We start from the raw sequence: 27447 nt of genomic DNA, 5'->3' as shown, positions 1-27447 counted from the left end.
CCCCGTGTGGCGGAAGCGGCGGGGCCGCGCCAGTTCCGCCTCGGCGTCGTTGGCGCTGCACAAAATGGCGAAGATCGCCAAGACCCACGAAGGTAAAAATACCGCGGAAGGCCGCGTGTCCGCTCCCGCTGGGGCCGCACTCGGATATTGCCCGCTGCTTGTGTTTCTCCCCGGCTCCCGGCAGCGTCAGGCGCGGCTCGTCGGGCGGGGGCCGGGCGGGCCGGGCCTGTGTGTAATGGCGGCTGCGCTCGTCAGCGCCGTGTCCGGGTCGGGCGGGGGACGGGCATGAGGGGGAGCTCTCGCTGTGCTGGTGTGGGACGGAGCGGCGGCCAGGCCCGTGCGGGGGAGCGCGGTCTCTGAACTCCCCGCCCCCGGCCTCCTTCCGCCCAGCGGGCCTCGGCCGGTGCTCTGTGGAAACGCCGCGCTGCTGATGCGAGTTTCGCATCACAAGTGGCGGCAGCGCGCGGTTATTCCCCTGCCCGAGCCCTTTGGCCTCGGTAAACGGGGGAGTGGAGAGGGCGGGAGGACGGCTGCTGCCCGCTGGAAGCCGGCGCGGCCGAGCTGATACTGAGCCGCCGCGGTGCTTGCTGAGAAAAGTGCCCCGAAGGAGGGGAAAGAGCGTGAGGTCTGGAGCATTTGAGCTGCCATTTTACACAGACTTCCTGCCGGCCGAGTGTCTACGTAGTAAAGCGGCTCTCTGAGCGATTTACTGAGTGAGGGCTTTCTCAGGCGGTGTGTTCTGCTCGAAGGTGCCGTGTGCCTGTGTGCACTGCTGCTTCCAGCTCTTCTCAGTGTGAATCAAAGCTGTCTTTGTGGGCATTGACTGCAGCTTGCCCTGCGCTTAAGTATCTTCAGGCAACGGAGAATAATTTGTAGAATTACACTGCTTCTGTGTTTTTGCTTTGGGGTTTTTCACTTGTGTTTCTGTGTACGATAGGTGATCTGCTGTGTTTTGTCTTAATTTATATCCTTAATTCACTAATTGAAAACTACCTCTGGATGGTGGTTGTGCACTGTGAGGTAGGCAGGGCACCAAGGTATTCATTGTCTTTTAGGATTTTTTTTTTTTCCCAGTTTTGCACTGAAAAAGCTTTTCAGATGGAGAGCCATCATCTCCCTTGGAGGTGGGGTTAATGTAGTCTTTAACACTGCAGACCTAGTCTGACCTTAGGGAGGAAGAAAAGCTTAAACTGTTTTCCTTACTTTTTTAAAAAATTTAATTTGAAGGGTTTTTTTTTTTAAAGAATTCTAGGGTATTTTTTATATAATTACAGAAGTTGTCCTGTGCTTTGTTTGTATGCTGTGACATGCATAAGGGTTGTGTGAGATACTACCCAAATGAGTATTACCCATCACAGTGCTCTGCCTTTTCTACTATCTAAAGAGATTTTCGTACTAAAATAGTAGAATTGTCGAGGTTTGGTTTGGTTTGGTTTTTTTTTTTCCCAAGCTGAAATTGCTTATTTATTGCAGGAAATGGTGATGCACTGGCTTCAGTGAAAACACTGACATGCTTCCAGTTGGATGTGTTTTGATTAGTGTTGTATCAGAACAGGTTTTAAGGGGGAGGGTAGTTAAGTAAAAATGTGTATGACAGGGCATGATCATGTAAGGGTCTTTCCCAGCATGGAGGCATTAGCTAAGCAGCTTGGTTATTTTGCTTCTGAGTTCTATGTTTTTTCAGTTCCTCACTAATCTTTCAAATTGAGTTGTTTGTTACTAAATCATCTTGAAATATTTTTGATATATTTGTACTGTTTGTTAAATACTTACCGATTCAGGTGTTCAAGACACAACTTGAAAGAAGCATCAAAACAGTTCGAGGTTGTGTCAGCTACAGGGAACTACAGTTAAACGGGAAGTCTGTTCGAGGCTGAAAAGTAAAGTTTTAAGTGGCGGCTTAGAAAACTTCAATAAATGCTTGGCCTTTCAATGCTGTTGAAGGTCGTTTTTAATTTAAATTTCTTTTCTTGCTCAGAAAAGAACAGAGATCTTCAAACATAATTGACTTAATATGTGTAAAAGTGCTAAAGGAGCTAAAAATAAATCCACACAAGAGCAAGCTAAATGTGCAAAAATATGATAAGACATGAAAACACAGAACCTGTTTACTCTGTAAAATACCTCTCCAGCACAGGGGCTTCTTTTTTTAATGTTGAGAGTAGAACTACATGTGTGGTAACGGAGCAGATACTTTGAGAAAGCTCGTCTGTGAGCTAGATGTTCAGAGGCTTTGAATTTACATTGACTTTAATAATATTCAACATTTGTGGTATGTTTCAAATCAACTGCACGTTGAAGTTACTTCTTCTAAAATCCCAAAATACATAAATAATAGAGTAAAATACAGAAAAGGAATTATCAGTAGAATATTATATTCCTCCTCTTTTTTTTCCCTATGTCCCACTCCCTCTCCTGTTTCTCTGTTTGTGAGTGAAGCTTCCGTTATGTCCTGCTGGACTAAGTCATTAAGCAGGTAGTTTGCTCTGCACAATGTATCTTTAGGCTTTGTGACTACTCTTTCTTAATTTGCTTTTTATTACAGAGCTTTATTAAATACGGTGTGATCTTTTTCAAGAAAGAGCCAGTTAACTCAAGGAAGATAAACACATCTTGAATGTTAAAATAGCATTTTCCATCTAAATATGCAATGCTTTCCAAACTGGCAGCCAGGCTGCCTGTGACTACAGGCCTCCTGGTTCAGGGAGTTTTGTTCATGTCAGATGGGTGTTCTCTCTAGAGTGCTTCATTTAAACTGGCACCTGGAGGCTGTGTGGCATTAGTTGAAAATTAGGGTGGCCATCAGTAAGGTTTGTTGACCCTATGCAGACTTTGTTTTTTGGTATGGATAACCCAGCAGGTTTTGCTGTAGGAAAATGAGAATGCGTCTTACCCTGCCAACAGATGTAATCCCTGTAATTTAAAGGAGAAGGCCGACAATAAATGAGACCTCTACCCTCTTCATTAAGTATAGCTGTCTTAAAAATAAAGCTAGAGGACAAGGCCTTAGTATGTTAAGTATTGGTAAGAACTATCAACAGGAAAATATTTTTGTGTTAATACTTTTACTGCAGAAATCCCACAACTGTTTTACTTTACTCTCTTGGTGATACTAAAGGTGGGAGGCCATGCACAAGCAAATCTTTGTGGCCCATCATGCAGGGCAGGGTGCTTGCCTAGTGTGTTATGTGTTGGAGCTGTAGGTCAGGTTGATTCAGTGAACAGGTGATGGAAAGGCAGGATGATCCTGTAGGCAAGATCTGTAGGCTTTGTTTCATGCTGAAGTTGGTTACAACTATGGATGTTCAGTCAGGCTGTAGTGTCCTACTGAAGAGGCAGGGTGTTTGTTGTTCCTGTAATTGCTCTTGGGAAATAAAGGAAATGGTGATGGTGTACTCTAAAAGCACCGACTCAGTGCTGGTAGTGTTGTCCTTGGTAGAGATGGAAGCTTCAGGTGTTCCCTTCCACTCCAGTACTGCAATGCACCAGGCTGGAAAAGGAGTCAGGAGCTTCATCTGCTCTCTGGAGGAAACAGAAATAACAAAAAAATATGTGGAGAAGATATTTGAGTTGCACTGGCTCCATAGCCATGCCATAGGATGATTCCACAAAAGTGGAATATCTTAAGAGGAGGACACTGTAAGTGCCTCTGAAGGCAATCAGAGACCTCTGTGAGCAAGAGAAAGATCCCTAATTTGGTGGTAATTTCTTTCTCCTGCTTCTCCCGGAACTAACACATTGGAGAACAATGTGTCCCAAGTTCTGGACTTACAGCAGTCCCCTGGGCTGTGCAGAATTTTAGAGGGAACAGGATGTACCCTCAGGCAGGATTCAGGAGGTGCTCATGGTCAGCAGTATAACGCTTTTGTGAGGTTTCAGCTTCTCATGAGCTTAAGGCATCACGAGTTTCTGTAACGCAGTGGTGACTGTCCCGGTTACTCTGCTCTAGAAAGCTGCAGAAGTTTGATGGAAGCCCTGAAGTGGCTGGAGCAAGATTCTCCTTATCAGCATTTAGGGTATATCCTGTGTGTGGGACTCTGGATGAGTTCAGAAACACATTTCTGCTGGTTTTCCTTGCTAAAGCAGTGCAGGAATTGCTGCCAGTGAATACGGTGCTTCACGTGAAGTCAGTGTTTCCTTCTGACTAAGCGAACACTTAGTCCTGCTGTTCTCACTCATAGCTATGTGGCAGAGATTTGTCAGGTAAAACTGTGTTGAATTGCCTCCCTAGAAAATGTCTTTGTACCAGAGGCATAATTTGGCTTACAGTGGGTTTGTGGTTGGTTGTTGTTGTTTGTTGAGTTGGTTTCTTTTTTTTGGTTAGTGGCAGTCTGTGATAAGAAAAGGACCCAGCTGTGACGTTAAGGTTGAAGCTTGCAGTGTTGAGAGTTGAAACTTTTAAACTAATCCATTCTGATCCAATAATTTGCATTATTAATAATCTTAGCTTTATAAAAAAAGTATTCTTATTTTTTGTCAGGTCTCCTAGCAGGTGTTGCATAACACTGTATAGTGTCTTTTGCAAGATGACTTGGTGGGAAAAACGTGTCAAATCTATTCATCCTGAAAAGAGAAGTGAGCAACAGTAGTAAACAACTACTGAATAGCCAGGATTCAAGATTATTTGTGAACTACATTTCCTGTAGCTTTTTTGTAAATTGACAAATTTCCTTTAAGTTAATGTAGCAGGCAATACCACTTCAAGTGGGAGAGGGTGAAGCACAGAATTACTGACGTTGAAAGGGTCTTTTGAGACTTTGTAATCCAATTCTTCCTCTCAAGCATGATCCTTTGTATTCCTTGCAGCCATGAAATGCAACTCTTGGGTGTCTTCTTGACCATTAAAATAATTGTTTGATCTAGTGAAATTTACATTGTATGGATAATTGTCTTTCCATATCTATTAGCTCAAAATTTGCATGAAAACAGAAATAATTTTTACAGTTAGCTGTGCCTCAGTATACCTACAGTTACATTTGCTGAAGGCAGTTGGATTACTGCAATTTATTTTCTTGTTGCATTACAGTGGATGGGAGGAAGGCCTGGTTTAATTTTGTTCCTTGTTTTTTGAACTAAGAAGTTAATGTTCTTTCTGAAAGTACCAAATTTCTACGGTCAAAGGTGGCCGCCAGAGTTGATTAGAGTCAGATCCTGACGCACTACAAGAATGACAAAGCTCCCATTTGTTTTGTTTGAAGGGTGTTTGTTATCCAGAAGAATAGTAAAGTCTTCAAAGATGGTGGTGCAGGCAGGAATAATGAAGAGTAAATAACATTTGAGCTGCCAAAGTGAAAAGAAACTGGTCCTAAGTTTTGGGAGTTTTTATTAACTTCTTACCCAGTGGCATATTAGGGTTCGGTTTTTTATTTACTTATTAAAAGATAGTACAGCTTTACAGTTTTTGTTTTATTAAATCTGTTTTGAGAACTTGTGCAGTAGTTCTTTTGAAGAGAGTTGTTTAGCAAAATTGGTGATAACATTGTGAAAGGCTTTTTTTTAATGAGAGGATTACATTTGTTGTGAAAAGGTTTTGTTAGTGTAGTGTTGAGAAATATTGCTGTGGTGTAAATTACCTTCTCTGCTACCTCTGTCAGAAGATGAGATATGGTAATACTGAGTTAAATAGTTTGCTTTGGGCCATACAATTTATGTAGTCTGTGCTGGATCATTGAGGAAAAGCTGTTGATGAATACCAGCTTATGAATGATGATTTTATAGTTTTGTGTGTCATATATGTTTATTACTTTAGTGATAATCTTAGGTTGGGAATAAAAACTTGGTTTGCTGTACATAGTAACATGAGTATTACATCTTGTATGTATGTGTAACAAGACTTTTTTGTGTGTGTGTGTCTCTTTACCCTAGATATTGAAGCACAAATTCGAGAAATTCAAGGAAAAAAGCCTGCTCTTGATGAAGCACAAGGAGTAGGCCTTGATTCCACAGGATATTATGATCAAGAGATTTATGGTGGCAGCGACAGCAGATTTGCTGGCTATGTCACTTCTATTGCAGCAACCGAATTGGAAGATGTAAGTGATTTTACATGTTTTGTTTGTTTATGGCATGCAATATAAGTATTCCAGAATTGATTTTGAGAAATTTTTAGTTGCAGTTGCTTGAAGTAAAACCAGTTGTTATTAAAGCCATATTGGACCAAATATGTCTTACCTGGGAAGCTTATAATCATAAAATGGTTTGAGTTGGAGGGGCCATAAAGATCATCTTGTTCCAACCCCCCTGCCATGGGCAGGGACACCTTTCAATAGACCAGGTTGCTTAGAGCAACATCCGACCTGGCCTGGAATGCTTCCAGGGATGGGGCATCCACAGCTTCTCTGAGCAACCTGTGCCAGTGCCTCACCACCCTCAAAGAAAATAATTATTTTCCTAATATCCACTCTAGACTTACTCTCTTTCAGTTAGAGGCCATTCCCCCATGTGCTGTGACCACATGCTGGTGGAAAAAGTCCCCCTCCAGCTTTCTTGTAGGCTCATTTCAGCTACTGGAAGACCTCAATTAGGTCACCCCAAAGCCCTCTCTTCTCCAGGCTGAACAAGCCCAACTCTCAGCCTTTCCTCAAAGGAGAGATTCTCCATTCCTCTAATCATCTTGGTGGCTTCCTCTGGATGCACTCCACCAGGTCCCTGTCCTTCCTGTGCTGGGGCCCCCAGAGCTGGATGCAGTGTGCCAGGTGGGATTGCAGAGCAGACAGGCAGAATCCCCTGCTCACTCTGCTGCCCACAGGGCTTTGGATGCAGCCCAGGACACATCTGGCTTTCTGGGCTGCAATTGCACATTCCTGGGTCATGTCCAGCCTCTCCTCCACCAGCTCCCTGAACTCCTTCTTGGCGGGGCTGCAGTTCCAAGTCTGGCTTTGTACTTCATGAGTTGTGCTTTGAGAGCCTTGTCGGCCCAAGCAGAAGGCAAAAAGGTGTGGCCTGGTACTCAGTGTTAGCCTTGACTGGAATAATTAACTTTGTTCTGTTATTGCTGCCAGGATTACAAATGGTGGTAAAAAAATCTAATAAAACTTCAGCCAACAAACTGTTTTAAGATTTCTGGTTCAAATTTCAGAGCTGTTTTTAAGAATTGGCTTTCTCACGATACTGTGTTCTCCTTATGTATCCTGCTTGTAAGATATGTTAATTTCTATTGTTAAACATTTGATCATATTTTCAGTTGCAGGAGCAGTCAGAGTCTGCAGTTCAAATCATAAATTCATAGGCTATAGTTCAAATAATAAGTACATAAATATATCTTACACCGAGAGAATTTCATTTCTAAGAATGAGGAAGATTGTTTAGTACTAATTAATACATGGAGTGTTTTTTTAGTGATGTACTTGTGTCATCTATAGACTTCTAAGGATGCCTTAATTAAAAATTTCCATCACTCTGTGGCTCACTGAAAAAATGTCATAGTTTTATGAGCAGTTTTTCTTTTGGGTTGCTGTAAATAATTGAATAGAAACTGACTTTAATATGAAGAAGTAACAAAAGCAAGTGCTTGTATTGCTGTTGTGATTGAGTACAGCTAAACTAACATGAATTCTATCTCAATTTTTCACTGTTTCTGAAGCTTTTTTATAGGGCTATTAAGTCTTGTTCCGTATATGTATATGACTTCTAAGAAAAATAGTTTGAGTATCTCTCACCAGTTCTCACATGCCAACATGGGAACTGTAATGGTAGGGCTCATACGAAATACAGACTTCTTGTCTAATTAGTGTAGATGGCATACTTGATTAAATGTAGCATATTGAAGACTACTTGAGCCTGCTTAGTGATATGAGCAGGTTTATCTGAGTCAGCAGTTTGGGAATAATAAGACCTATATGAGAAAGCTTGTGAAAACTTGGAATTAACTACTCTACTTGTCCATTTTCATCTTTTCTGTGACCACAGCATGTACATTTGGTGTTAGTTTATCTAAATACAATATCAGTATCACAAATTCACCATGTCTTTACTGACAGGATGATGATGACTACCCTTCCACAAGTTTGCTTGGCCAGAAGAAGCCAGGGTACCATGCTCCAGTGGCATTGCTTAATGACATACCACAGTCTACTGAACAGGTACGTCTTAATTGAAGGCACAGTAAAATACTGTTGTAGGCATGGGGGAAAAGAAGTGTTAATCAATAACAGGTCTTGTTTTCTGGAAATATGAGATGTATGTAAATTAAATTTTGCTTTAATTAAATTAAGCTTGTTACTGCTTTAGTTTGGAATTCCACAGGGTGCTAAAGATTGGCACATGTGCATGTTAAAGCCAACGTGAATGTAGAAACTAAACTATTGAATTTTTTTTTTATTGAAGTCAGATACTTCATTAAATTAAAATAACTGGGAAACTTAATGTCCTTTATACTTCTGGTTTTTAAGGAAAATGTAATTACTTAAGTTTTATGCTCCTGGAGTATTTTTCTGTAAAATTTAAAAGCACAAGAAGTAGAACTAAATCACCCTGCAAAAAGAATGGGAAAGGTCAACAGCATGAAATGCTTTGGTAACAAGTGAATAAATTCTTAAAATAGCACATTTTTGCAGAAGTGATTTCATAAGTTCTGTGTTAAAAAAAAATGAACATTCTAGTTACAGAAGTAAAATTTAAGTTAGTATAGTGTTTTGATGTTCCTGCATAGTTGAGGCAAAATATAATTCAGGTCTTTTTTAATAATACTGAAAATGAATACAGTATCAGATGCTTTTCGTATTGGTCTTCATAAAAATATGACTAACAGGCTTTCTTGGTTTTTAGTATGATCCTTTTGCAGAACACCGTCCTCAAAAGATTGCAGATCGGGAAGATGAGTACAAAAAGCACAGGCGGATGATGATAATTTCCCCTGAGCGTCTTGATCCTTTTGCAGATGGTAATTTATCTTGGCTTTTCTATACCCTTTATGAAATTTTTGTCTTTGATTGTCTTTAGCCCTTTGATTTCTGTTGGCATGCTTATAAACTTAGTTTTGTTTTAAACATCCCCTTTTCATAGAGATTTGGTTGAAAATTTAGATGCCATATTCTTCATCTTTATAATACGAGTTTTCTTTCCAGGTAGAAGGACAAGAAAATTGTCAATGAGCCATTGCCATAGAAACACAAAGGGTTAAAGGTTTCTCTTTTCATTTCGTTTTGGGTTGTGCGTTATACTTTGAACAACTTGTGTATTGAGTGCTCAGATTCATTCAGTACCTTGATAGTTTTCATTCCAAGTTATAGATTTACAGGGTTACTGCTTTTGAAATGCTAGTAGAGCACCTAATTCTTACCATCCTATGTAAATTTTAGGTGGTATAGCTAAAAGAAACAAAAGCATATATAAGACTTTGATACTATTAATAGTTCAAGTCTGTTCTGATAATTTTAGAATGCAAGTCAGGAGAAGGGGTGTTAGTGGGTCTGACAGAAATTTTCTTCAGGTGAGTGAGTTTCACATGTGGCAATAAGGTGCCTGTTGGCTTAAAATTAGTAGCTATTTTGCAGGTTTTACAAATGAGAATTTCAGCCTGCATGAATTAATAGGGATATTAATTATTTTACTTGCTTAATTGTAATTGATATAAACATGTATTGTCAGAATTCACAGGCCCATACTAACTGTCCTTAATTTCTTTCCTACAGCAGTACTGCTATATGCCAGTCCTGTCTGCATTCTTAAGGGTGCAGTTCAACACATCCTGTGTAGATTATGGTGAAAAAGTATTCCAAAGGAAAGTCCTATCAAAGCTAGTGTCAGAAAGACACAGCCAATTGGGCAGTGATCTTCAGCATAGAAATGTTTAAGAAGTTTATTTTTTTCCCTGAAGTATAATAGCTATACCACATGTATAGCAAATCTGCACATTTTTCTTAAAGAAAAGTGTTTTTCTTGACAAGTCTCATTTCTATAAAGTTGGGCTTCTTTTAAAGTATTTAAAAATTTAATTAATGCAAGATACAGAGCATAAAACAACATATGGTGTACAAAACCCATTACCTGTGAGTATTGTTGTGGTGGTGTATGTACTGTATTGCATTCAGCTCCCAATCACAAGTGTACCTTGAGAAGAGAAGAGGGGGAAAGTGTCATCAAACAGTATTTTGGGGTTTTTTATTTTGTTTTATTTTTAATGAAGCCCTGTTACAATATGACACTAGAAGGTCTGTGAGACATGTCCAGATTTGTCAAACTTATAAATGGGTCTTTATGATAAAACAATTTAAACATTACTTAGGTATGCAATAGTTATTTATAGTCAGATAACAAGTAGGATTTAACAGCTTACACAAGGTAATGTTTTGATTATAAATATCTTTCCAAAGTGTTACTAATGGTAAAGAGATAATTTTCTAGGCTTCTATTCTGCTGCTTGAAGTCAGAACTGCTGATGGAGACAAAGGCACGAAAGTGTACGTATTCCGGATTAGCAACCCAGGAACCCATCACTTCTGAAGACTCTTAACTGTGTTGTCATTTTATCATTTTTATCGGCTTTAAAATATTTGTTTGAAACTGCAGTAGTTATGTTTGTGTTCAAACAGGTTAAATTGATCAGCAAACTGAATAAACGTAAGATACATGTAATTTTAAAAATTTTCGATCAAAAAGTAAAATTAAATGATCATGGAATAATATAATACTAGAGCAGGACAGTAGAAGTCCATAGTTTCTGCTTATCCTGTACTCATTGTGCTCCATTCCTGTTGCTGTTCTCTTCTGCAGGAGGGAAGACTCCAGACCCTAAAATGAATGCCAGAACATACATGGATGTTATGCGTGAACAGCATTTAACAAAAGAAGAGGTGCGTGGAGGGAAGGGTTTTCCACTTGGACTGAGTTTCATGTTACAGCCTTTGAAAGCGTGTTAGGAAAGTGGGAACATAAATTCTGTTGACTTTGTCTTGACTTAAAAGCCCATTTCTTTGGAAAATCATGTTCTTCATATGTTGAAAATCAGTAGAATTTAAAAATGAAAGTTCTAAAAAACATCTGTTCTATGTAATACCCAAGCAATGCAGGGAAAAATAGTCTCAATGTATTTTAATTTGGATTTTTTTTATGTAGTACTTGGACTTTCTTGGTACTTGGACAGACAAAATCTAACAGTGACTGAGAATTACTCAGTGTCAGATGTTTGTGAGCTCTGTGTACAGGGAAGCCAGTGAAGTTTTAAAAGGCTTTTGGTGATATACCTACAGCAGATGTTGCAGTACTAACATCTGGTATAAGATGGGCATTTGGTTTTAAATATTAGAGAGAAAAGAAAAAAAGGAGAAAAACCAAAAACATGCTTTAAAATTCATTTTAATAGGTAAAAAGATATTGGTAATATAAACAGATTTCTTGTGTAATACCTACAGTACCATCTTGTTAATTGGAGCAAGACCTTGTAGTTCCAGTGACTTTCTAACATTGATTTGTCTTGCCTTAATTGAGGAACTAGTTCATAATTTTGACAGTCTTACTGATCATGCATCCACTGATGAGTGCAAAACAGTCTGGGTTAGTGTGCTGTTTTAGCAATATCGTCTCAGGATTTTAAATAAGAATCTCAGGGCTTTTTCTGTGTCATGGGATGTACCTCATGTGGACATACTTTCTAAGTCATCCACCTTTAATTTACTGACGTGGCACTTGTTTGAAGAAGATGGGTAATGGTCTTAAGGCGTATACCTATAGGTGACAGAAACTGATAGCTTTAAAAATTCTCTGTGTTTGTATTTGCTGCAAGAATGGCTTGTATTGGAAAATCAGTTTAAAAACAGCCCCTCAAACACAGCTGCTCTGTCAATATAGAAGAATTTGAAAAAAGAGTGGCCTTCAAATGAAAGCAGTAGCTGATTGCAGGTTATTTGAACAAAACCTCAAAAAACCCCATAAAAAGATATGATAATCCTGAAAAAAACTCTTTTAAAAGTATAATTTGAAGAGTTCTTATGTTTGTTTTATTGTGCTCTTGAACAGAGGGAAATTAGGCAACAACTAGCTGAAAAAGCTAAAGCTGGAGAGCTTAAAGTCGTCAATGGAGCCGCTTCTCAGCCACCTTCAAAACGCAAACGGCGTTGGGATCAGACAGCTGATCAGACTCCTGGTGCTACACCTAAAAAACTGTCCAGTTGGGATCAAGCAGAGGTAATGACCTAGTGCTCATCAGCTGTCTACAGAAGACTTTATTAGTGCAAATCCTCTTGAGTCAGAAGTTTCTTACTGTACTTGAGAACTACTAGCAGTCTTTTACTGTAGAGTATGAGATACTGATGCTTTCGGTTTTGTCTTGTATAGACTCCTGGACACACCCCATCTCTGCGATGGGATGAAACTCCAGGCCGTGCAAAGGGCAGCGAAACTCCAGGTGCCACCCCAGGTTCAAAAATCTGGGATCCGACTCCCAGTCATACCCCAGCAGGAGCTGCAACACCCGGCCGGGACACGCCCGGTCACGCAACACCAGGCCATGGAGGCGCCACTTCCAGTGCACGGAAAAATCGGTGGGATGAAACACCCAAAACAGAAAGAGGTATTTCTGGCAAACTGGGAGGTGCTTAATAAGTTTCGAACGGTTGATTGTACTGGGTTTTTTTCACTTTGAGTAAACAGTGAGTTCAGAAGCCAGGCAAGAAGTAATTATATTCTGACATCTAGTGGTTGATGTGGGGAGTTGTTCTTGTCTGAGTGTAGCTTTGGGTTCTGCCTGTGCCTAACTGGCATCCGTGAAACCATCTCGGCTCAAAAATGGAATCCAAGTTTTGTCATATCTAATGACTGCTGCAAGGTGGGATTTTAATGTGCAAAGGACACAGTAAAGAAGCACTTGTTGCATTACCTTTCATAATATGTTTGTGTGTGTTGTTTTGGAATGGTTTTGGTTTTTTGTAGAGGTTGTCATTAAAACAAATTTTGGAAGCATTTTCTCATCTGCCTAATTTGAATTTGGCTCTTGTGTCAGAAAATGGTGAAACACTTGTTACCTAGTGTTTTTATCAAGGGAGTACAGGGAGTACTTTGTTCAATTCCTAGAATATCTGAGTACTTCTCTTTTTGTTTTTAGAATCTTACTTTTTTATGCCAAGGTTCAGCAGGAAGATGACACGCTTTTTCATAAAACAAAGTTTTCTGTTGGATATTTTTAGTGTAATGCCTGTGTTTTTTCAATGTTCACCAAAACAGTCTTTACTTTTTACATACTGTTTGTTAATTTGATACTGAAAACGGATTTGAATATTGATAATATAGTTGGAGTATATACTGTTCAGCTTTCTGAGAAAATTTGGTTTGTTTTTCCTTAGATACTCCGGGCCATGGCAGTGGATGGGCTGAGACACCTCGTACAGATAGAGGTGGTGACTCCATAGGTGAGACACCAACCCCAGGAGCAAGCAAAAGGAAATCACGCTGGGATGAAACGCCTGCGAGCCAGATGGGTGGCAGCACTCCTGTTCTGACACCTGGCAAAACTCCCATTGGTACACCAGCTATGAACATGGCAACCCCTACACCAGGTAAGCTCAGTCCCTTGTCTAAGGCTTCACTTTGTTTTGTTGGGAATGAAGCGTTTCTTTTGTGCTGTCTTTTGAAACAGACTTCAGCCCAGCATGCTCTGCTGCCTGTATGAAAGCAGTCAGTGTATGCTCAGTTACTATTTTTGTGGTAATGTCCACAGCAACTCGGTTCTGGAGGGGAATTGAGACTAAGGTTACATGTCTGTTGCTGCTCAGTGTAGTTGGTAAAAAAATTGATAAAAGGCTCTGTAAAAGTTTGATATGTTACTGGCTATGGAATTCAACTGCTATGGGAACTTTGACTCAGGAGAGTACTTAAAAGTTAAGTAAACAAGTCATCTGCTTCTGTATACAAAGGATTTTTTTTAATGCTTTTTTTTTAAATTTAAATATAGGTCACATCATGAGCATGACTCCTGAACAGCTGCAGGCTTGGCGTTGGGAGAGGGAAATTGATGAGAGAAACAGACCGCTTTCTGATGAGGAGTTGGATGCTATGTTTCCAGAAGGATATAAGGTAATTCATCTGAATTAAAATACAGCAGACCATGATGAAGTTTTTTTCTTACCAGGGATTATTATTTTTTTTTTTTTCCCCCCAGAAGTAGAAGGTTTCACAGTAAGTATTGATTATTGATTGTACACACTTGTTTGACTTGGTTACTGATTTATTGTAAATCCCTTAGAAAGGGGAGGTCTAAAGGTGATCTCACAGGCAAATCACTATTGTGCTTCTCAGTGTTGGAAATGCCTGTCAAGGCCAGAAACGTACTCTGTATTGACTAATAGAAATATCAAGTCCAGACACAGACACACATGGAACAGGGTGACAAATCCTGGGACAGCAAGTATACTATGTTGATACAATTATTGAAGTGCTGCTTTAATCCTTGGAGACTTGAGCTTTCTTGTGAAATGTTGTCAGTACAGGATAAGTGCAAATACAAGCGGTCAGGGTGAGTTTGTATTGCTGTGAACATGGGATCTGTTGTATGCCATAACACACAAATCCCCAAACAAATAAAGTGAAAGCTACAACTTCAAGTGATGTTTAGTATTTCATGGCTTCCTCTTTTTATATCTGTTGCAATTAAAATGAATTTTGTTCTTCCTTCCTTAGGTTCTCCCACCCCCAGCTGGTTACGTGCCCATCCGTACTCCTGCTCGGAAGCTCACAGCAACTCCAACCCCCCTGGGGGGTATGACAGGATTCCACATGCAGACAGAGGACCGCACGATGAAGAGCGTTAATGACCAGCCATCTGGCAACCTGCCATTCCTGAAACCAGATGATATCCAGTACTTTGACAAGCTGCTGGTAAAGTAGATTTCACTCAAGCTGATTTAACTTCGCTGCTTTCTTTTGATTATGTAGTAATGCCCGTTTATTTGTCTGGAATTACTTGTAGGTTGATGTTGATGAATCAACTCTGAGTCCTGAGGAACAGAAGGAGAGAAAAATAATGAAATTACTTCTGAAAATTAAGAATGGCACACCTCCCATGCGAAAGGTAAAATCAGTTGTCAGATATGTTTATGTAATCTCATTTTTCAAAAATTAGTGATTGTTTTCAAGTTTAGCTTCAGTGGTCTGCGGGATTCTCTTGAATAATAGATACCTAAGGTTTGGTATCTATTATGGTTTAACCTCAACTGGCAACTAAACCCCACACAGCTGCTTGCTTCTCCCCCTCTCACCCTGGTGGGATGAAGGAGAGAATCAGAAGAATAAAAGTGAGCAAACTTGTGTATTGAGATAAGAATTTAATAATAATAATAATAGTAAAGGCAAAAAAAAAAGAAAAAATAAACAAACCCCAAGGAAACAAGTGATGCAGATGGAAAACACTTGTTCACCATCAACCAAGGGATGCCCAGGCAGTCCCCTAGCAGTGATCCTTGGCCAGCTTTCCCCCTGGCTTAGATGCTGAGCATGGTGCCATATGATGTGGAGCATGCCTTTGGGCAGTTTGGGCCAGCTGTCCTGGCTGGGTCCCCTCCCAATTTCTTGTGCCAATCAGACTTCTCAGTAGTGGGGTGGGTTGAGAAGCAGAAAAGGCCCTGACTCTGTGTAAGCCCTGCTCTGCAGTAACTAAACATTCCTGTGTTATCAGCACTGTTTTATGCACAAATCCAGAACACAGCCTGATACTAGTGACTGTAAAGAAAATCAACTCTATTCCAGCCAAAACAGCACACCCTGTTTAGTGCTTACTTTCTTTCTCTTCTATATCTGTGTGGCTTTTTGTAATTCAATGTAACTTAGTATTGCTGCTCTTTGGACAGTAATGTCAGTCACTAAATGGTGTAGGGCTTGTGTCTTTTTTTTTTTTACAGTTATGAGAAACTGGGCTTATAGTGTGTTTTGCTTACAGGCCTTTGTAATTTTTTGGATTTGTTTGTTACACTTAAATTAGCTACTTAGTGTAGCTCTTATTTAAGTTTTGGCCATAAGCATTAGGCAGCATAATAGCAGTCTTTTCTGCAAATGCTCTAAACTGACCAAGCACTAAGCTGCCGGGATGCAAATGCTGTAAAGTTACTTTCCAGATGGAGCCAGTATTAGCTCAGAAGCATGCTTTTCTTAAAAACTGAACACTTGGGCACTAACAACACAGTGTTTATCATCACACATTTGTGTTTAAACAGATCAGCGTAAAATTGCTTGAAATAATTTTGTGGTGGTTGGGGCAAGTACTTGGAAGCCTGTGGGTATAGTCAGTTACATTGCAACTTGGTTAGTATCTGTTTAATGATTGTTCAGTGTTGTTTCCTTAGTTTAACTGGCAGGTTCTCTGGTTTTGTTTAGGCTGCGTTGCGGCAAATTACTGATAAGGCTCGGGAGTTCGGAGCAGGGCCATTGTTCAATCAGATTCTGCCTCTGCTGATGTCACCAACACTCGAAGATCAGGAGCGTCACTTGCTTGTCAAAGTCATCGACAGAATTCTGTACAAATTGGATGACTTGGTCCGACCATACGTACACAAGGTCTGTTGCAGTTTCCTATTTCATCTGATGTGCTCTTTTTGTGCATTTTTTGTGCACATCAGAAGAGGATGATACAATTTTTTAAAACATAATTGTCTTTCACATTTCTTAAGCCAAACTTTAAGTTTTTGTAGTGTGATTGGAGCGTAGTCTTTACAGTATTGAGGCATGATATAAATATGATATATGCATATTTGGGAAGGACCTTACCTGATCTAGGTAGTGTCTCCAGACCATGTCCTTAAGAGACTAAAAACAATGTAATAGATCTAATTTTTTTCTGATCATCATAAGGCTTTAAGTTTGAATTAATGGAATCATCTCTGTGTCATGGATTCTAGTAGGGCTAGAAATACTACAGAAAGTGTTAATAAAAGATAATATTATTTTGTTTTATCTTTTTCAGATCCTTGTCGTCATTGAACCACTGCTGATTGATGAAGACTACTATGCTAGAGTGGAAGGCAGAGAAATTATTTCAAACTTGGCTAAGGTAAAACTCCATCCTTTATTAAAGCACCGAGTTAGCTTACATATAAGTGCATGTTTATAGGCATGGCAGAACAATTAACTGTGCTGTTCTTAAATCCAGTTGGTGTGTTTTGTGTTTTGTGCTGCAGGCTGCTGGTTTGGCAACAATGATCTCCACAATGCGACCTGATATTGATAACATGGATGAATATGTCAGAAATACAACAGCTCGAGCCTTTGCTGTTGTTGCGTCTGCTCTGGGCATTCCTTCTCTGTTGCCCTTCTTGAAAGCTGTCTGTAAAAGCAAAAAGTCCTGGCAGGCCAGGCACACTGGCATCAAGATTGTACAGCAGATTGCTATTCTTATGGGTTGTGCTATCCTGCCTCATCTCCGGAGCTTGGTTGAAATTATTGAACATGGTAAGTTCTGCTTTCCCAGACAAAGTTTTTTTTTACCCACTTTTATCTGGAAAATTTTTCATACCTTAGTAAGGCACAGTGACAGTAGGGTCCTGGTTTTGTTGTTGCTATGACACTGAGAAACATTTTAGCTTACTCTGAAAGATGAATGAAGATGAATAGTGGTTCAGTATTCCTGAAAATAAGTTAATGCCTTTTACACTCCTCCTCTATTTTTGCTGTTTTGATCTTAAGACGTGAGTACAAGAAGTGGTACTAAACCCTACTGTCTTGCAGGGCTGGTGGATGAGCAGCAGAAAGTTCGCACCATCAGTGCTTTGGCCATTGCTGCTTTGGCTGAGGCAGCCACTCCCTATGGTATCGAGTCCTTTGATTCTGTCCTGAAGCCTTTGTGGAAGGGTATACGTCAACACAGAGGAAAGGTAAATCTAAAACACTTTCTTTAGTGTGAACTGAAACGGATGTGTACCTGCTGTAACTTATTAGAGATATATTTTGCATTTAAATAGGGCTTGGCTGCATTTTTGAAGGCTATTGGTTACCTGATTCCACTCATGGATGCCGAGTATGCAAACTACTACACCAGAGAAGTCATGCTAATTCTTATCAGAGAGTTCCAGTCTCCTGATGAAGAGATGAAAAAAATTGTGTTGAAGGTATGTCAGAATGATAGTTTAGCATTGATACTGAATATGTATGTATTTCCTTTTCTTAAAATAAAAAGCAAAAAAAAAAAAATCTAAAACAAAAGCAAAAGAACCCACCCCCAAATCACCCACCCCACACCCCTACACAGAATTAAAATTGTTGGATTTTTATTTCCTGACAGGTGGTAAAGCAGTGCTGTGGTACAGATGGTGTTGAAGCAAACTACATTAAAACAGAAATCTTGCCACCTTTCTTCAAACATTTCTGGCAGCACAGAATGGCACTGGACAGAAGAAATTACAGACAGGTATATTTGATGGTTTTTTTAGCTGGAAAATTATTTACAGTAGAAGAAAATTAGAATGTTCATTCAGACTAGGTACTTATTTTTGTCTGTGTCCTGAAACTTGATTTTTGTTTGTACTAGCAATTTAGAAGTTGTGTAGCCAAGATGATTTTCAGGTTCTTAGGAGGTTATCACAACATTTTACATCTGTGAATGAGTCATCAGTTGCAGGGTGGGGTGCTTCACCCCATTTATGTTCTTAAAAACACTGGTGGATTTCTAAAGGTAAAAACAGTTTTTTTATAATGGGCTTAATGTGTTTCTTCAGACTAGGGAAATTGTTTTCAAGATGCAGAAAGTAGATTTTAACAATGTTTGCCTATTTAACATTTCTATTTCAGTTGGTTGATACAACTGTGGAGCTGGCAAATAAAGTTGGAGCAGCAGAAATTATTTCTAGAATTGTGGATGATCTGAAAGATGAGGCTGAGCAGTACAGAAAAATGGTCATGGAAACAATTGAGAAGATCATGGGAAATCTGGGGGCAGCTGACATTGATCATAAACTGGAAGAACAGCTCATTGATGGCATTTTGTACGCCTTCCAGGAACAGACAACAGAGGTATGGCCAAGGCTGTTGGAGTATTTGGTTCACTGTAATTGTAAGCTATCTCACTGTTAGTTATATGGAAATGTATGCTTCTAAGTTAGATTTTTAGAATCCCTTTCTAGATGTCAGTGCTCTAATCAGTGAAATCCAGAGGCATCTCTGGAATGTTAGCATTTAAAAAGCAATTCTAGATTATGACAAGTTTAGTTAAAATGTAGTGTTGTTGTCTGATTTTCCTTTGTTGTTTTTACCCTCAGGATTCTGTGATGCTGAATGGTTTTGGCACAGTGGTTAATGCTCTAGGCAAAAGAGTTAAGCCCTACTTGCCACAGATCTGTGGTACAGTTTTGTGGCGTTTGAACAACAAATCAGCCAAAGTCAGGCAGCAGGCTGCTGACCTGATCTCTCGTACTGCAGTTGTCATGAAGACCTGTCAAGAGGTATGGGCTTCTCTTCCAGATGTGCTCTAGCAGGTCATAGTAATGAGAAGAGAAGGAAAAATTAACTTCTAACTCTTTTTACTTGGTTGTAGGAAAAACTGATGGGACACTTGGGTGTTGTTTTGTATGAGTACCTGGGTGAAGAATATCCTGAAGTACTGGGCAGCATACTTGGAGCGCTTAAGGCTATTGTGAATGTTATAGGTATGTTTTTGTATTGATCACTTGGCTGTTCAAGAGCTAAATAAAAAAACCATGATAAAACTAAATGTGCCTCTTTGAATTCAATAGGTATGCACAAGATGACGCCACCAATCAAAGACCTGCTGCCACGGCTGACACCTATTTTGAAGAACAGACATGAGAAAGTACAGGAAAATTGTATTGATCTTGTTGGGCGTATTGCAGACAGGTAAGTTGAGTAATGATAAAATATCTAACCTTCTGTGTGGGCAATTATTGTAGCAAAAGCTCAAGTTGAATATTTGATACGGCATCAGGGTATTTAGTGTTGTATCTCTTGATATTTCTGAAGTTGTGCATAAAGCTTGAGATACTTAGACTGTTGAATTACCTAATAAAGGAAATGCTTAAGCAGTTACTTCTGATAGCAAATGAATAGGTGCTGCAGTTTGTGATTTTATTTAAAAACTTCTTGCATGAATGAAGAGGTAACTCACTTTATTCTCTTTCAGAGGTGCAGAGTATGTTTCTGCAAGAGAATGGATGAGGATCTGCTTTGAACTGCTTGAGTTATTAAAAGCTCACAAGAAAGCTATCAGAAGAGCCACAGTGAACACTTTTGGTTATATTGCAAAAGCTATTGGGTAAGTTGGTTTAATGCTTATCCACTTCTACACACAGTTACCAAACATAGTGATGATTGTTAGTTTTCTGGTGGGAAATATTCAAGCTTCTCTACATTTTATATGTGCAGACTTGGTTTTACTCATTTTGAAGAATACAGTCATGTATTCTTCAGTAACGTGGGATGTTGGGCTTCTGAACAAAATTTGTGGACTAATAAGGTTAGAGTCTTACTTGGGGGTGAGAGCTGTTGTCTCATGAATTTTTGATACTGTGATTTGCATTCAGTACCTTCTTTGTATTATTTCATAAACTCTCCTTGAAATAATTTATCTTCTCTCTCTTTTTTTTTTTCCCTCCCCCCCACCAAATCAGTAGTTTATTGATTTTCAAAGGTTTGTTTCCACTAAGGTCATACTGCAAGTCATCACATTGTGGAATGAAGCACAGTTACCACCATGATGCATATTCTTTAAGTGACTGATGACTGAATGCAGATAGAGCAAGCAGCCAGGGGTGCTGTAACTGTTCTCTGTGCAGGACATAACCTATCTCTGTCAATGCTTATGGTTTTATACAAGTCTGTAATTGCCTCTGGGATCAGAGTATTAGTGGGGAGGCTCTGCTACCCTCCAGAGTTCACAAGAGGAACAGAAGGCAGGGAGAAAGCTAAGTCTAGGCAAAGTAAAAAATATTAGCTGTGAAAAGAAATCCTTAAGCTGTTCTATGGTTTAGTGTTTCATTTTTAGTGTTCAGTTTGTTTCCCAGTTCTCTCAACTTTATATGAGGGCTGAGCCATGTTTCTCTGCCACTTGTTTGAAGCTTAACTAATTTTATCCAAGCCCTCACTGAATCTATTGACATGGATGCCCATGTTGTCTCTTCCAGACCTCACGATGTACTGGCCACCCTGCTGAACAACTTGAAAGTACAGGAAAGGCAGAACAGAGTATGTACTACAGTAGCAATTGCTATTGTGGCTGAAACATGCTCACCTTTCACAGTGCTGCCTGCACTCATGAATGAATACAGAGTTCCAGAACTGAATGTCCAGAATGGTGTGTTAAAATCTCTTTCTTTCCTGTTTGAATACATTGGAGAGATGGGAAAAGATTACATTTATGCTGTTACACCATTGCTTGAGGATGCTTTGATGGACAGGTGAGTGCACTTCTTCTGTGGTACAGGTACCCATAGTCATATTTAAGTATATACCTGATCGTTAACGATAGCAAATACGCATATTGTCCTTGTTTGCTGAAGGCTTTAAGTGACCAGCGTAATTTGGAAGCTGTTACTTGCAAACAGTTTGGATTATATATGCTCCAATTTCACTAATAATTCTGAAGATTAAAATTGTAAAAGCATCTTCAGTGAGTCAGGACTTCTTCCATTAAAATGGCTTTTGATCATTTCTGTTGTTGGTACTTCTGTGGAATTGGAGTGCGGTAATTTGTCAGAAAACACATCTTTTTTCGCTTTATTGATTTTTGATACTCTGCCTCTTGCTGTCAGTAAGTATGGCTTAAAAATGTTATTAGTGCTTTCAAGAAAAGTGTAACTGAAAAGAAACACTATGCTTGTCCAATCATGTTGCTTTTAAGTCTATTTTATTAATAGCCCATTGTTCTCTTTGCAGGGATCTTGTACACAGACAGACAGCCAGTGCTGTGGTGCAGCATATGTCCCTCGGTGTTTATGGGTTTGGCTGTGAAGATTCCCTTAATCACTTGTTAAATTACGTGTGGCCTAATGTGTTTGAAACCTCTCCTCACGTCATCCAGGCAGTTATGGGAGCTCTGGAGGGCCTCAGAGTCGCTATTGGGCCCTGCAGGATGTTGCAGTATTGTTTACAGGTATGGTCTTGTGTGTGCTGGGGCAGCAGAGAGAGCAGTTGTCAGGGAGGACTTCTTTGCAGGACACAAAAAAGTCAACTGAGGATGATTTCCAGCAAAGGAAAAACTGGCTTTTTGTCTCCAAAGTATTATTTAAACATGATAATCTGTGCCAAGGACTTGAATAATGGAAATAGACAGTAAACAGAGGGTTTGGTATAGGGAGATAGGTGATTACATCACAGAACTTGTGTAGAAAGAGCACGTAATTAGATTTTCAGTTGACTAAAACAGCCTGGCACTTTGATTTCTAAATTGGAAGCATCTCACAAATTTTGAAGATGTGAACTAATGACTGGGGAATAAATTAGCTGTGGGAGGGGTTATGACAAGTAACCAGTGAGATAAATAAATGAGAGGATAGGATTAATAGTCATGATCTGTCATTAGCCAAGAGAAATAGTGAGATGATTAGAAGAGTGAAGCTCTATAAAACAGAGCCTTGATTAGAATTTATGCTGCTAGATCAACACTAGGCAGTTCAGCTTTTGTAAATGTGCATGTGGTGCTAAAATCTGAAGGCTCCTTTTCCGTGTAGTTGCATGTAACAGTGGCTGTGTTGGCTATGGAATCAAAACTCACCTAACAGGTGGGGAGCAAGGATTAAGGTAATGCAGGGCAGTGTAGAGAAGGTGTGCCAGCATTTTAGTAGCAAGTTGCAGGTAGGGAATTTCACACTTTTGCAGTGCGGGGACCTCAGCATGAGGATATTGATGTCAGTAGGAGGGGGAAGGTCTCTTGCAAGTACTGTTTGTATATACTGTTATTATATAGAACTGTTTTTTCCTAGAGCTTGTATATTCTGCCCATTTATTAAATGCTTATTTTCTAATGCTTGATTAAATTCAATAAAAGACATTGGGACTTCAAGCTTTTATTACATTTTGTTCTTTTCTGTTTTCTAGGGTTTGTTTCACCCTGCCAGAAAAGTCAGAGATGTTTATTGGAAGATCTATAATTCAATCTACATTGGATCACAGGATGCTCTGATAGCACATTATCCAAGAATCTATAATGATGAAAAGAACACCTATATTCGTTATGAACTTGATTACATCTTATAATCTTCTTGTTCAGTTGTTTGTGTTTAATGCACAGCTGTTGTTCAGTTAAATGCTTTGGATTTCATGATGTAAAATTTTAAAATTTTGGAGATCAGTGTAGGGCTGGTCAGAGGCAGAGCTAGGTATCCAGTAGCATGATTTTTTAAATATGTCCTTGTTTTTTGATGTTAAACAGTTAAAGCCAGTAGTGACCAACAAAACAGTGATTACAATGTACTGGAGGGATTTTGTTTTGGATCCATCTTTATGAAGATTTAGATTTCATTCCTTGTGTTTAAAGGGGAAGTTTATTTGAGAAATAAACATTTGTGTATAAAAACTAATTTGTGTGTGGTTTTTGGACAGAGGGCCTTGTAAAATGAGTCCCTTTGGATTAAGTATTTGTTCATGTAATAAATAGGTGGTATAAAACATTTTAACCCTTTTTGTCATCCACTAGCTTTTGAATAAATAAGAAAAATGTACCAACTGTAGTTAATGTGTGTATCTTTGTCATGCAATAATGTAGCTGTAGCCTGGCTGATGGTTGCAGTAGTATCAGCTTATTTTCATGGAAAAAATAGTATTTACTTGCTTGTTGTTACTGCTTCATCTGCAGTATCCTGGTGGGCATGGATTAGCTTGTTAAATTTTCAGAAGTTAAGCAGTTTTATTGCAAATGTTATTTTTAGAATCAGTTGTGAAAATTATGTATATTGATCATATTATGTTTAAAAAGCCAAATATTTATAGGCTGTGCTATAATTCTGTTAAAGAGCTGGGAAGGTTAAGTCCCCAGCACCTTAGATGAGGCAGTTTCTAAGAAAAGCATTCTATTTTCTCATTTACTTTTTGCCTTTTGTGTGTGTACTACAAGGAAAAAGGTCTTGTTGTCTGACAGTAAACCACCTAAAACCCAAGGATGAATCATGCTGGTAGTAGTGTGCATTACCCCATGTTTGTAAGGTAACAGGAGGCAGTAGCTGGCTGTTGGACACCTTGTTCTGTGAGTCCTTGACTCAAGTGATTCATTTCCATCTTACCAAGTTCGATGCAGTGGTGTTATCTGACTTCTCTGCTGTTTTACATAAATGTGAGAGTCTTTAACTGTTCAGCATATAAGAAAATTTCACCCTACCTTTCAGGGCCTAAGTTTTTGTTAGGGGGTTGGGATGGCACCAAAGCAACTTGGGACCCTTTTGTTAATAAAGGGACTAATTTGTTAGGAAAGGAGAAAAGTTGCTTTTTTCAGCACTGAGCTGTATTCTGGAACTTGCTAAGTAAAACCAGCTGCAACTTCTTGAAGTCTTTATTACTGAACTGTTTCCTCTGAGAATAAGGTGCATTCTAGTTTATTTCTAGTGGTTTGATGCTGAATAGTGTTGTTGTATTACAGATAGCCTGCCATCTTCATTGCTTCAGTAGTTCTGCAAGACAGAATCAAGCAAGTGCCAGTAGACAGGGAGGAGGGCTGAAAAAAAAGCAGGGTTTTGAGAGATGAGCCAAAAGAGAGCTCTGAAACAGGTAGGAATGGATGATGGCTCCTGACTGCTAGGTGGGTCTCAGCAAATTCATTATTCTTAGAAATAAGTAAAATTATAAACATTTTCTCAAGGTGGAGGGGAACAACTTCAAGTTGTTCTCACTTTTGTATTTTTCAAGCTCATCACTTTTATGAAAGTATTTTTGAGATTTAAATCTTTTTGAGGAAGATGCAATGTTTCCCTTGTTTCCTGAGAAAGAGGGAAAAGGGAGGGAGAGTTGTTTGATGAGACAGAATTGTATATAAAACTGATGTTCATGTGTGGGTTTTTTGCTATCCCAAGTATCTGGTAAGAAAAAGGGTTTGAAATGGCAGTATTTAATTAAGTGCAGTTCTTGATACGCAAAGTCATCAGGAAGCATTTTTGTCCTCCTTGAGACTTTGTGGATCTGTGGAACTCTCACCTACAGAGGCCATCTCTGTATCAGAGACTGATGTGACTTTCTGGGAGCCTACAGCAGCTCGTAAAGGATTTTGCTTTTGTTGTTTAGCAACCACACTGATTAAGAAGGAAGATTAAGGAGGAAATTTGGGGGAAATAAATAATTACCTAGATATACTAGTATGACATCTGTCCACCTGTAGGCAAACGTGTTTCTTTTCTGGTACAAACTAAAGTCATTAATGAATGGGAAAGTTTTACTCTGAGGTGGTAGCTGGTGCTCACTTGCAGACTTCTGGTTCTGGACAGCAAAGACCAAAGAGTTTAAATGAATGGAAGGATTTGGATCACTACTATTTAAATGCCATTAGTGGATAATTGTGCCATTAATGTAGAAAAACAGGCAAAGTGAACAAAACATCTGCTGTTTTGCTGCTTGTTTATTAAAATGGGAGACATGCCATGGCTTGGCTACTGAGCAGTTAACCTTGTCACAGAATTAGTGTGGTATTTGATAAATACAAGTAACAAGCATAAAATCTGCATGTCCAGACAATCCCTCAACTTCCTTAATTAGGTTTTCTTTGCAAGGCAACCAAGTTCCTTTCCATTTGTCCTCCAACCCCCTTTCTGGATTTACTTAGAGCTCTTAACTTTGTCAATGAATTGCTAAAGAAGCTCTATGGACAGAAGCTTCACTGACACTTGATTCTTCTGAAGAGTATGCACAAAGAGGTCGAGGGGCCTATAACAAAACAAAAGGTATGTGATTTTTTAATTTTTATCTATATTTTAAAATTAATTAAAATTACACATTTGGATAGGGGCAGTGAATTAGGAGAATGTAAGCCATACTTACTTGGGCTCTTCCTAGTTTAGAATATAGTATTTTACCACTTAATGTGGGTTCTGATTGCATCTGATTTTTTTGGTTTGTCCTTTTTCATGGAAAAAAGGATGCAACAGTTGCATATACCTACATTTCCTTACAGCCTAAACTACTCCATCAAAGGATGCCCATGCCCCTTTACAGCTTGAACTGATGGAGATAAAATTAGCCAAGGCTAGCAGTTTTCCTTAAGGTACGCTAATCTTAAAAGTTTGGGAGAATTTTTTTTGTTTGTCCAGGCTGCTTTCAGAGAGCAGTTGAAGATAAGGATCTAAAGTTTCCTCAATTTTATGTTTGGTTTTAGTTGCATTTTATTGCTTATACTTCAGTGTCTTCTGATCTAATTTCACACACATACATCTCCTTCACTCCTACTGTTCTGTTTCTGTTGTACCCATTTTGCTTGTATCTCATTTTTCCATGGATCTCTCTAACCTGCATCTCTCATTTTCTGCCCTGAGAGCTGCACTCTTACCCCTGTGTCAGACTTCCTTCAACCCTGCATGTCTTGGCACAACAGCAGTGGTGGCAGTGAGAGCACTGAAGAGAAATCCTCCTGACATCCAGGTTGCCCGTGCAACTGCAGCAGTTCCTGGACGTGTGGAAAATGACTTTGCTGGAAAAGTCTCACTCTGATTCTGCTGCTCAGGCTGGGCCAGGTACAGGGGGGTCTGGAAGAACATAGCTACCAAATTTTAATGATTTTGGAAAATACTAGGGAGTACAGTGTCCAAATATAGTCTGGTCTTTCTTGCCCAGCCTGAGCTACAGGGGCTCTTTCTCTGCCAAGCAAAGTGGAGGTGGAGCCTGTCCAAGTGACTTTTTACATTCAGTTTCTTGATCTTAGGGTGGAGTCATTGTAGGTGTCAGATGAAGTTGGTCACAGTGTTCTGTCCAGACAAGGAAATGGGATGCCGGGTTCTGAAGTGTTCTGTGATGGTCTTTTCTGTGTACCTCCAGAGGGAACATTGCAAAGCTTATTTCCAAGCACAGCACAACTTCTAGCCTGAGCTGCTGCTTGAGGCAGAGTTGTTGAGTTCAGATTCATAAATAAAGGTTTGCAAGTAACCCTGAAAGTATTTTGCTGGTTGTTGTTACAGACATAAGGTCAAGTTTAATTCACCTTTTTTTCAGAGATTCTGAGATGGCTTAAGGAGTGGCAGTTGTTTTCACAAGAACAGAATTTTGATGCCCAGAATAAGGTTTTAAGGTTTTTTGACAGAATTTCGAAGAGTTATGCAGCCAAGTATGAATGTGATAATTTTTAAGTAAAATTGCATGTAAGAGTCCTCAGTTTTTAGCCAGACTCCCAACATTTTGTTCTTGTCAATGAAGTAATTCCACTCTCTGAAAATGGTTGATTGTGAAGTAGCTTCTGACGTGTTACAAAAGGTTGGAGCTTGCTATGGTTGTAATAAACAGAATGATCATAACAATAAATGCTAGGAATCCTTAAGAATGTTATCACTGTGGCATGCATTCTGTGTACTAGCTTTACAGTCAAACAAAACCAAAGTGTTTTCCTTATCTATT

General features: G+C 39.3%; 1 protein-coding gene across 4 annotated transcripts; it reads left to right on the top strand.

The window, feature by feature from the left end:
* The first annotated feature begins 7 nt into the window (after positions 1-7).
* Positions 8-23444, top strand: SF3B1 (splicing factor 3b subunit 1). 4 transcript variants are annotated; one of them, XM_069022074.1, is made up of 25 exons: positions 8-92; positions 5866-6032; positions 7980-8081; positions 8767-8881; positions 10714-10793; positions 11956-12123; positions 12274-12508; positions 13278-13490; positions 13886-14007; positions 14611-14808; positions 14900-15001; positions 16300-16479; positions 16886-16972; positions 17100-17370; positions 17647-17792; positions 17880-18026; positions 18200-18325; positions 18706-18927; positions 19173-19355; positions 19448-19559; positions 19647-19767; positions 20051-20182; positions 21051-21323; positions 21802-22018; positions 22963-23444. In XM_069022074.1, exons 1-25 carry the CDS (start codon positions 65-67, stop codon positions 23119-23121), a joined length of 3906 nt encoding a protein of 1301 aa, XP_068878175.1. In that variant the 5' UTR covers positions 8-64; the 3' UTR covers positions 23122-23444. The 4 variants fall into 4 exon arrangements, 3 of the variants coding, with proteins under 3 accessions (XP_068878175.1, XP_068878177.1, XP_068878176.1); XM_069022075.1 differs by lacking the exons at positions 8-92; positions 5866-6032; positions 7980-8081; positions 8767-8881 and adding an exon at positions 9712-10400; XR_011152270.1 differs by lacking the exons at positions 12274-12508; positions 13278-13490; positions 13886-14007; ... (14 more) ...; positions 21802-22018; positions 22963-23444 and having other exon boundaries at positions 10345-10793; positions 11956-11974.
* Positions 23445-27447: the final 4003 nt, after the last annotated feature.

Source organism: Aphelocoma coerulescens, chromosome 7 (genome assembly GCF_041296385.1).
Source record: "Aphelocoma coerulescens isolate FSJ_1873_10779 chromosome 7, UR_Acoe_1.0, whole genome shotgun sequence".
Classification (NCBI taxonomy): domain Eukaryota; kingdom Metazoa; phylum Chordata; class Aves; order Passeriformes; family Corvidae; genus Aphelocoma; species Aphelocoma coerulescens.
Note: the sequence above shows the minus strand (reverse complement) of the source record. Positions and strands in the feature narration are given on the sequence as shown.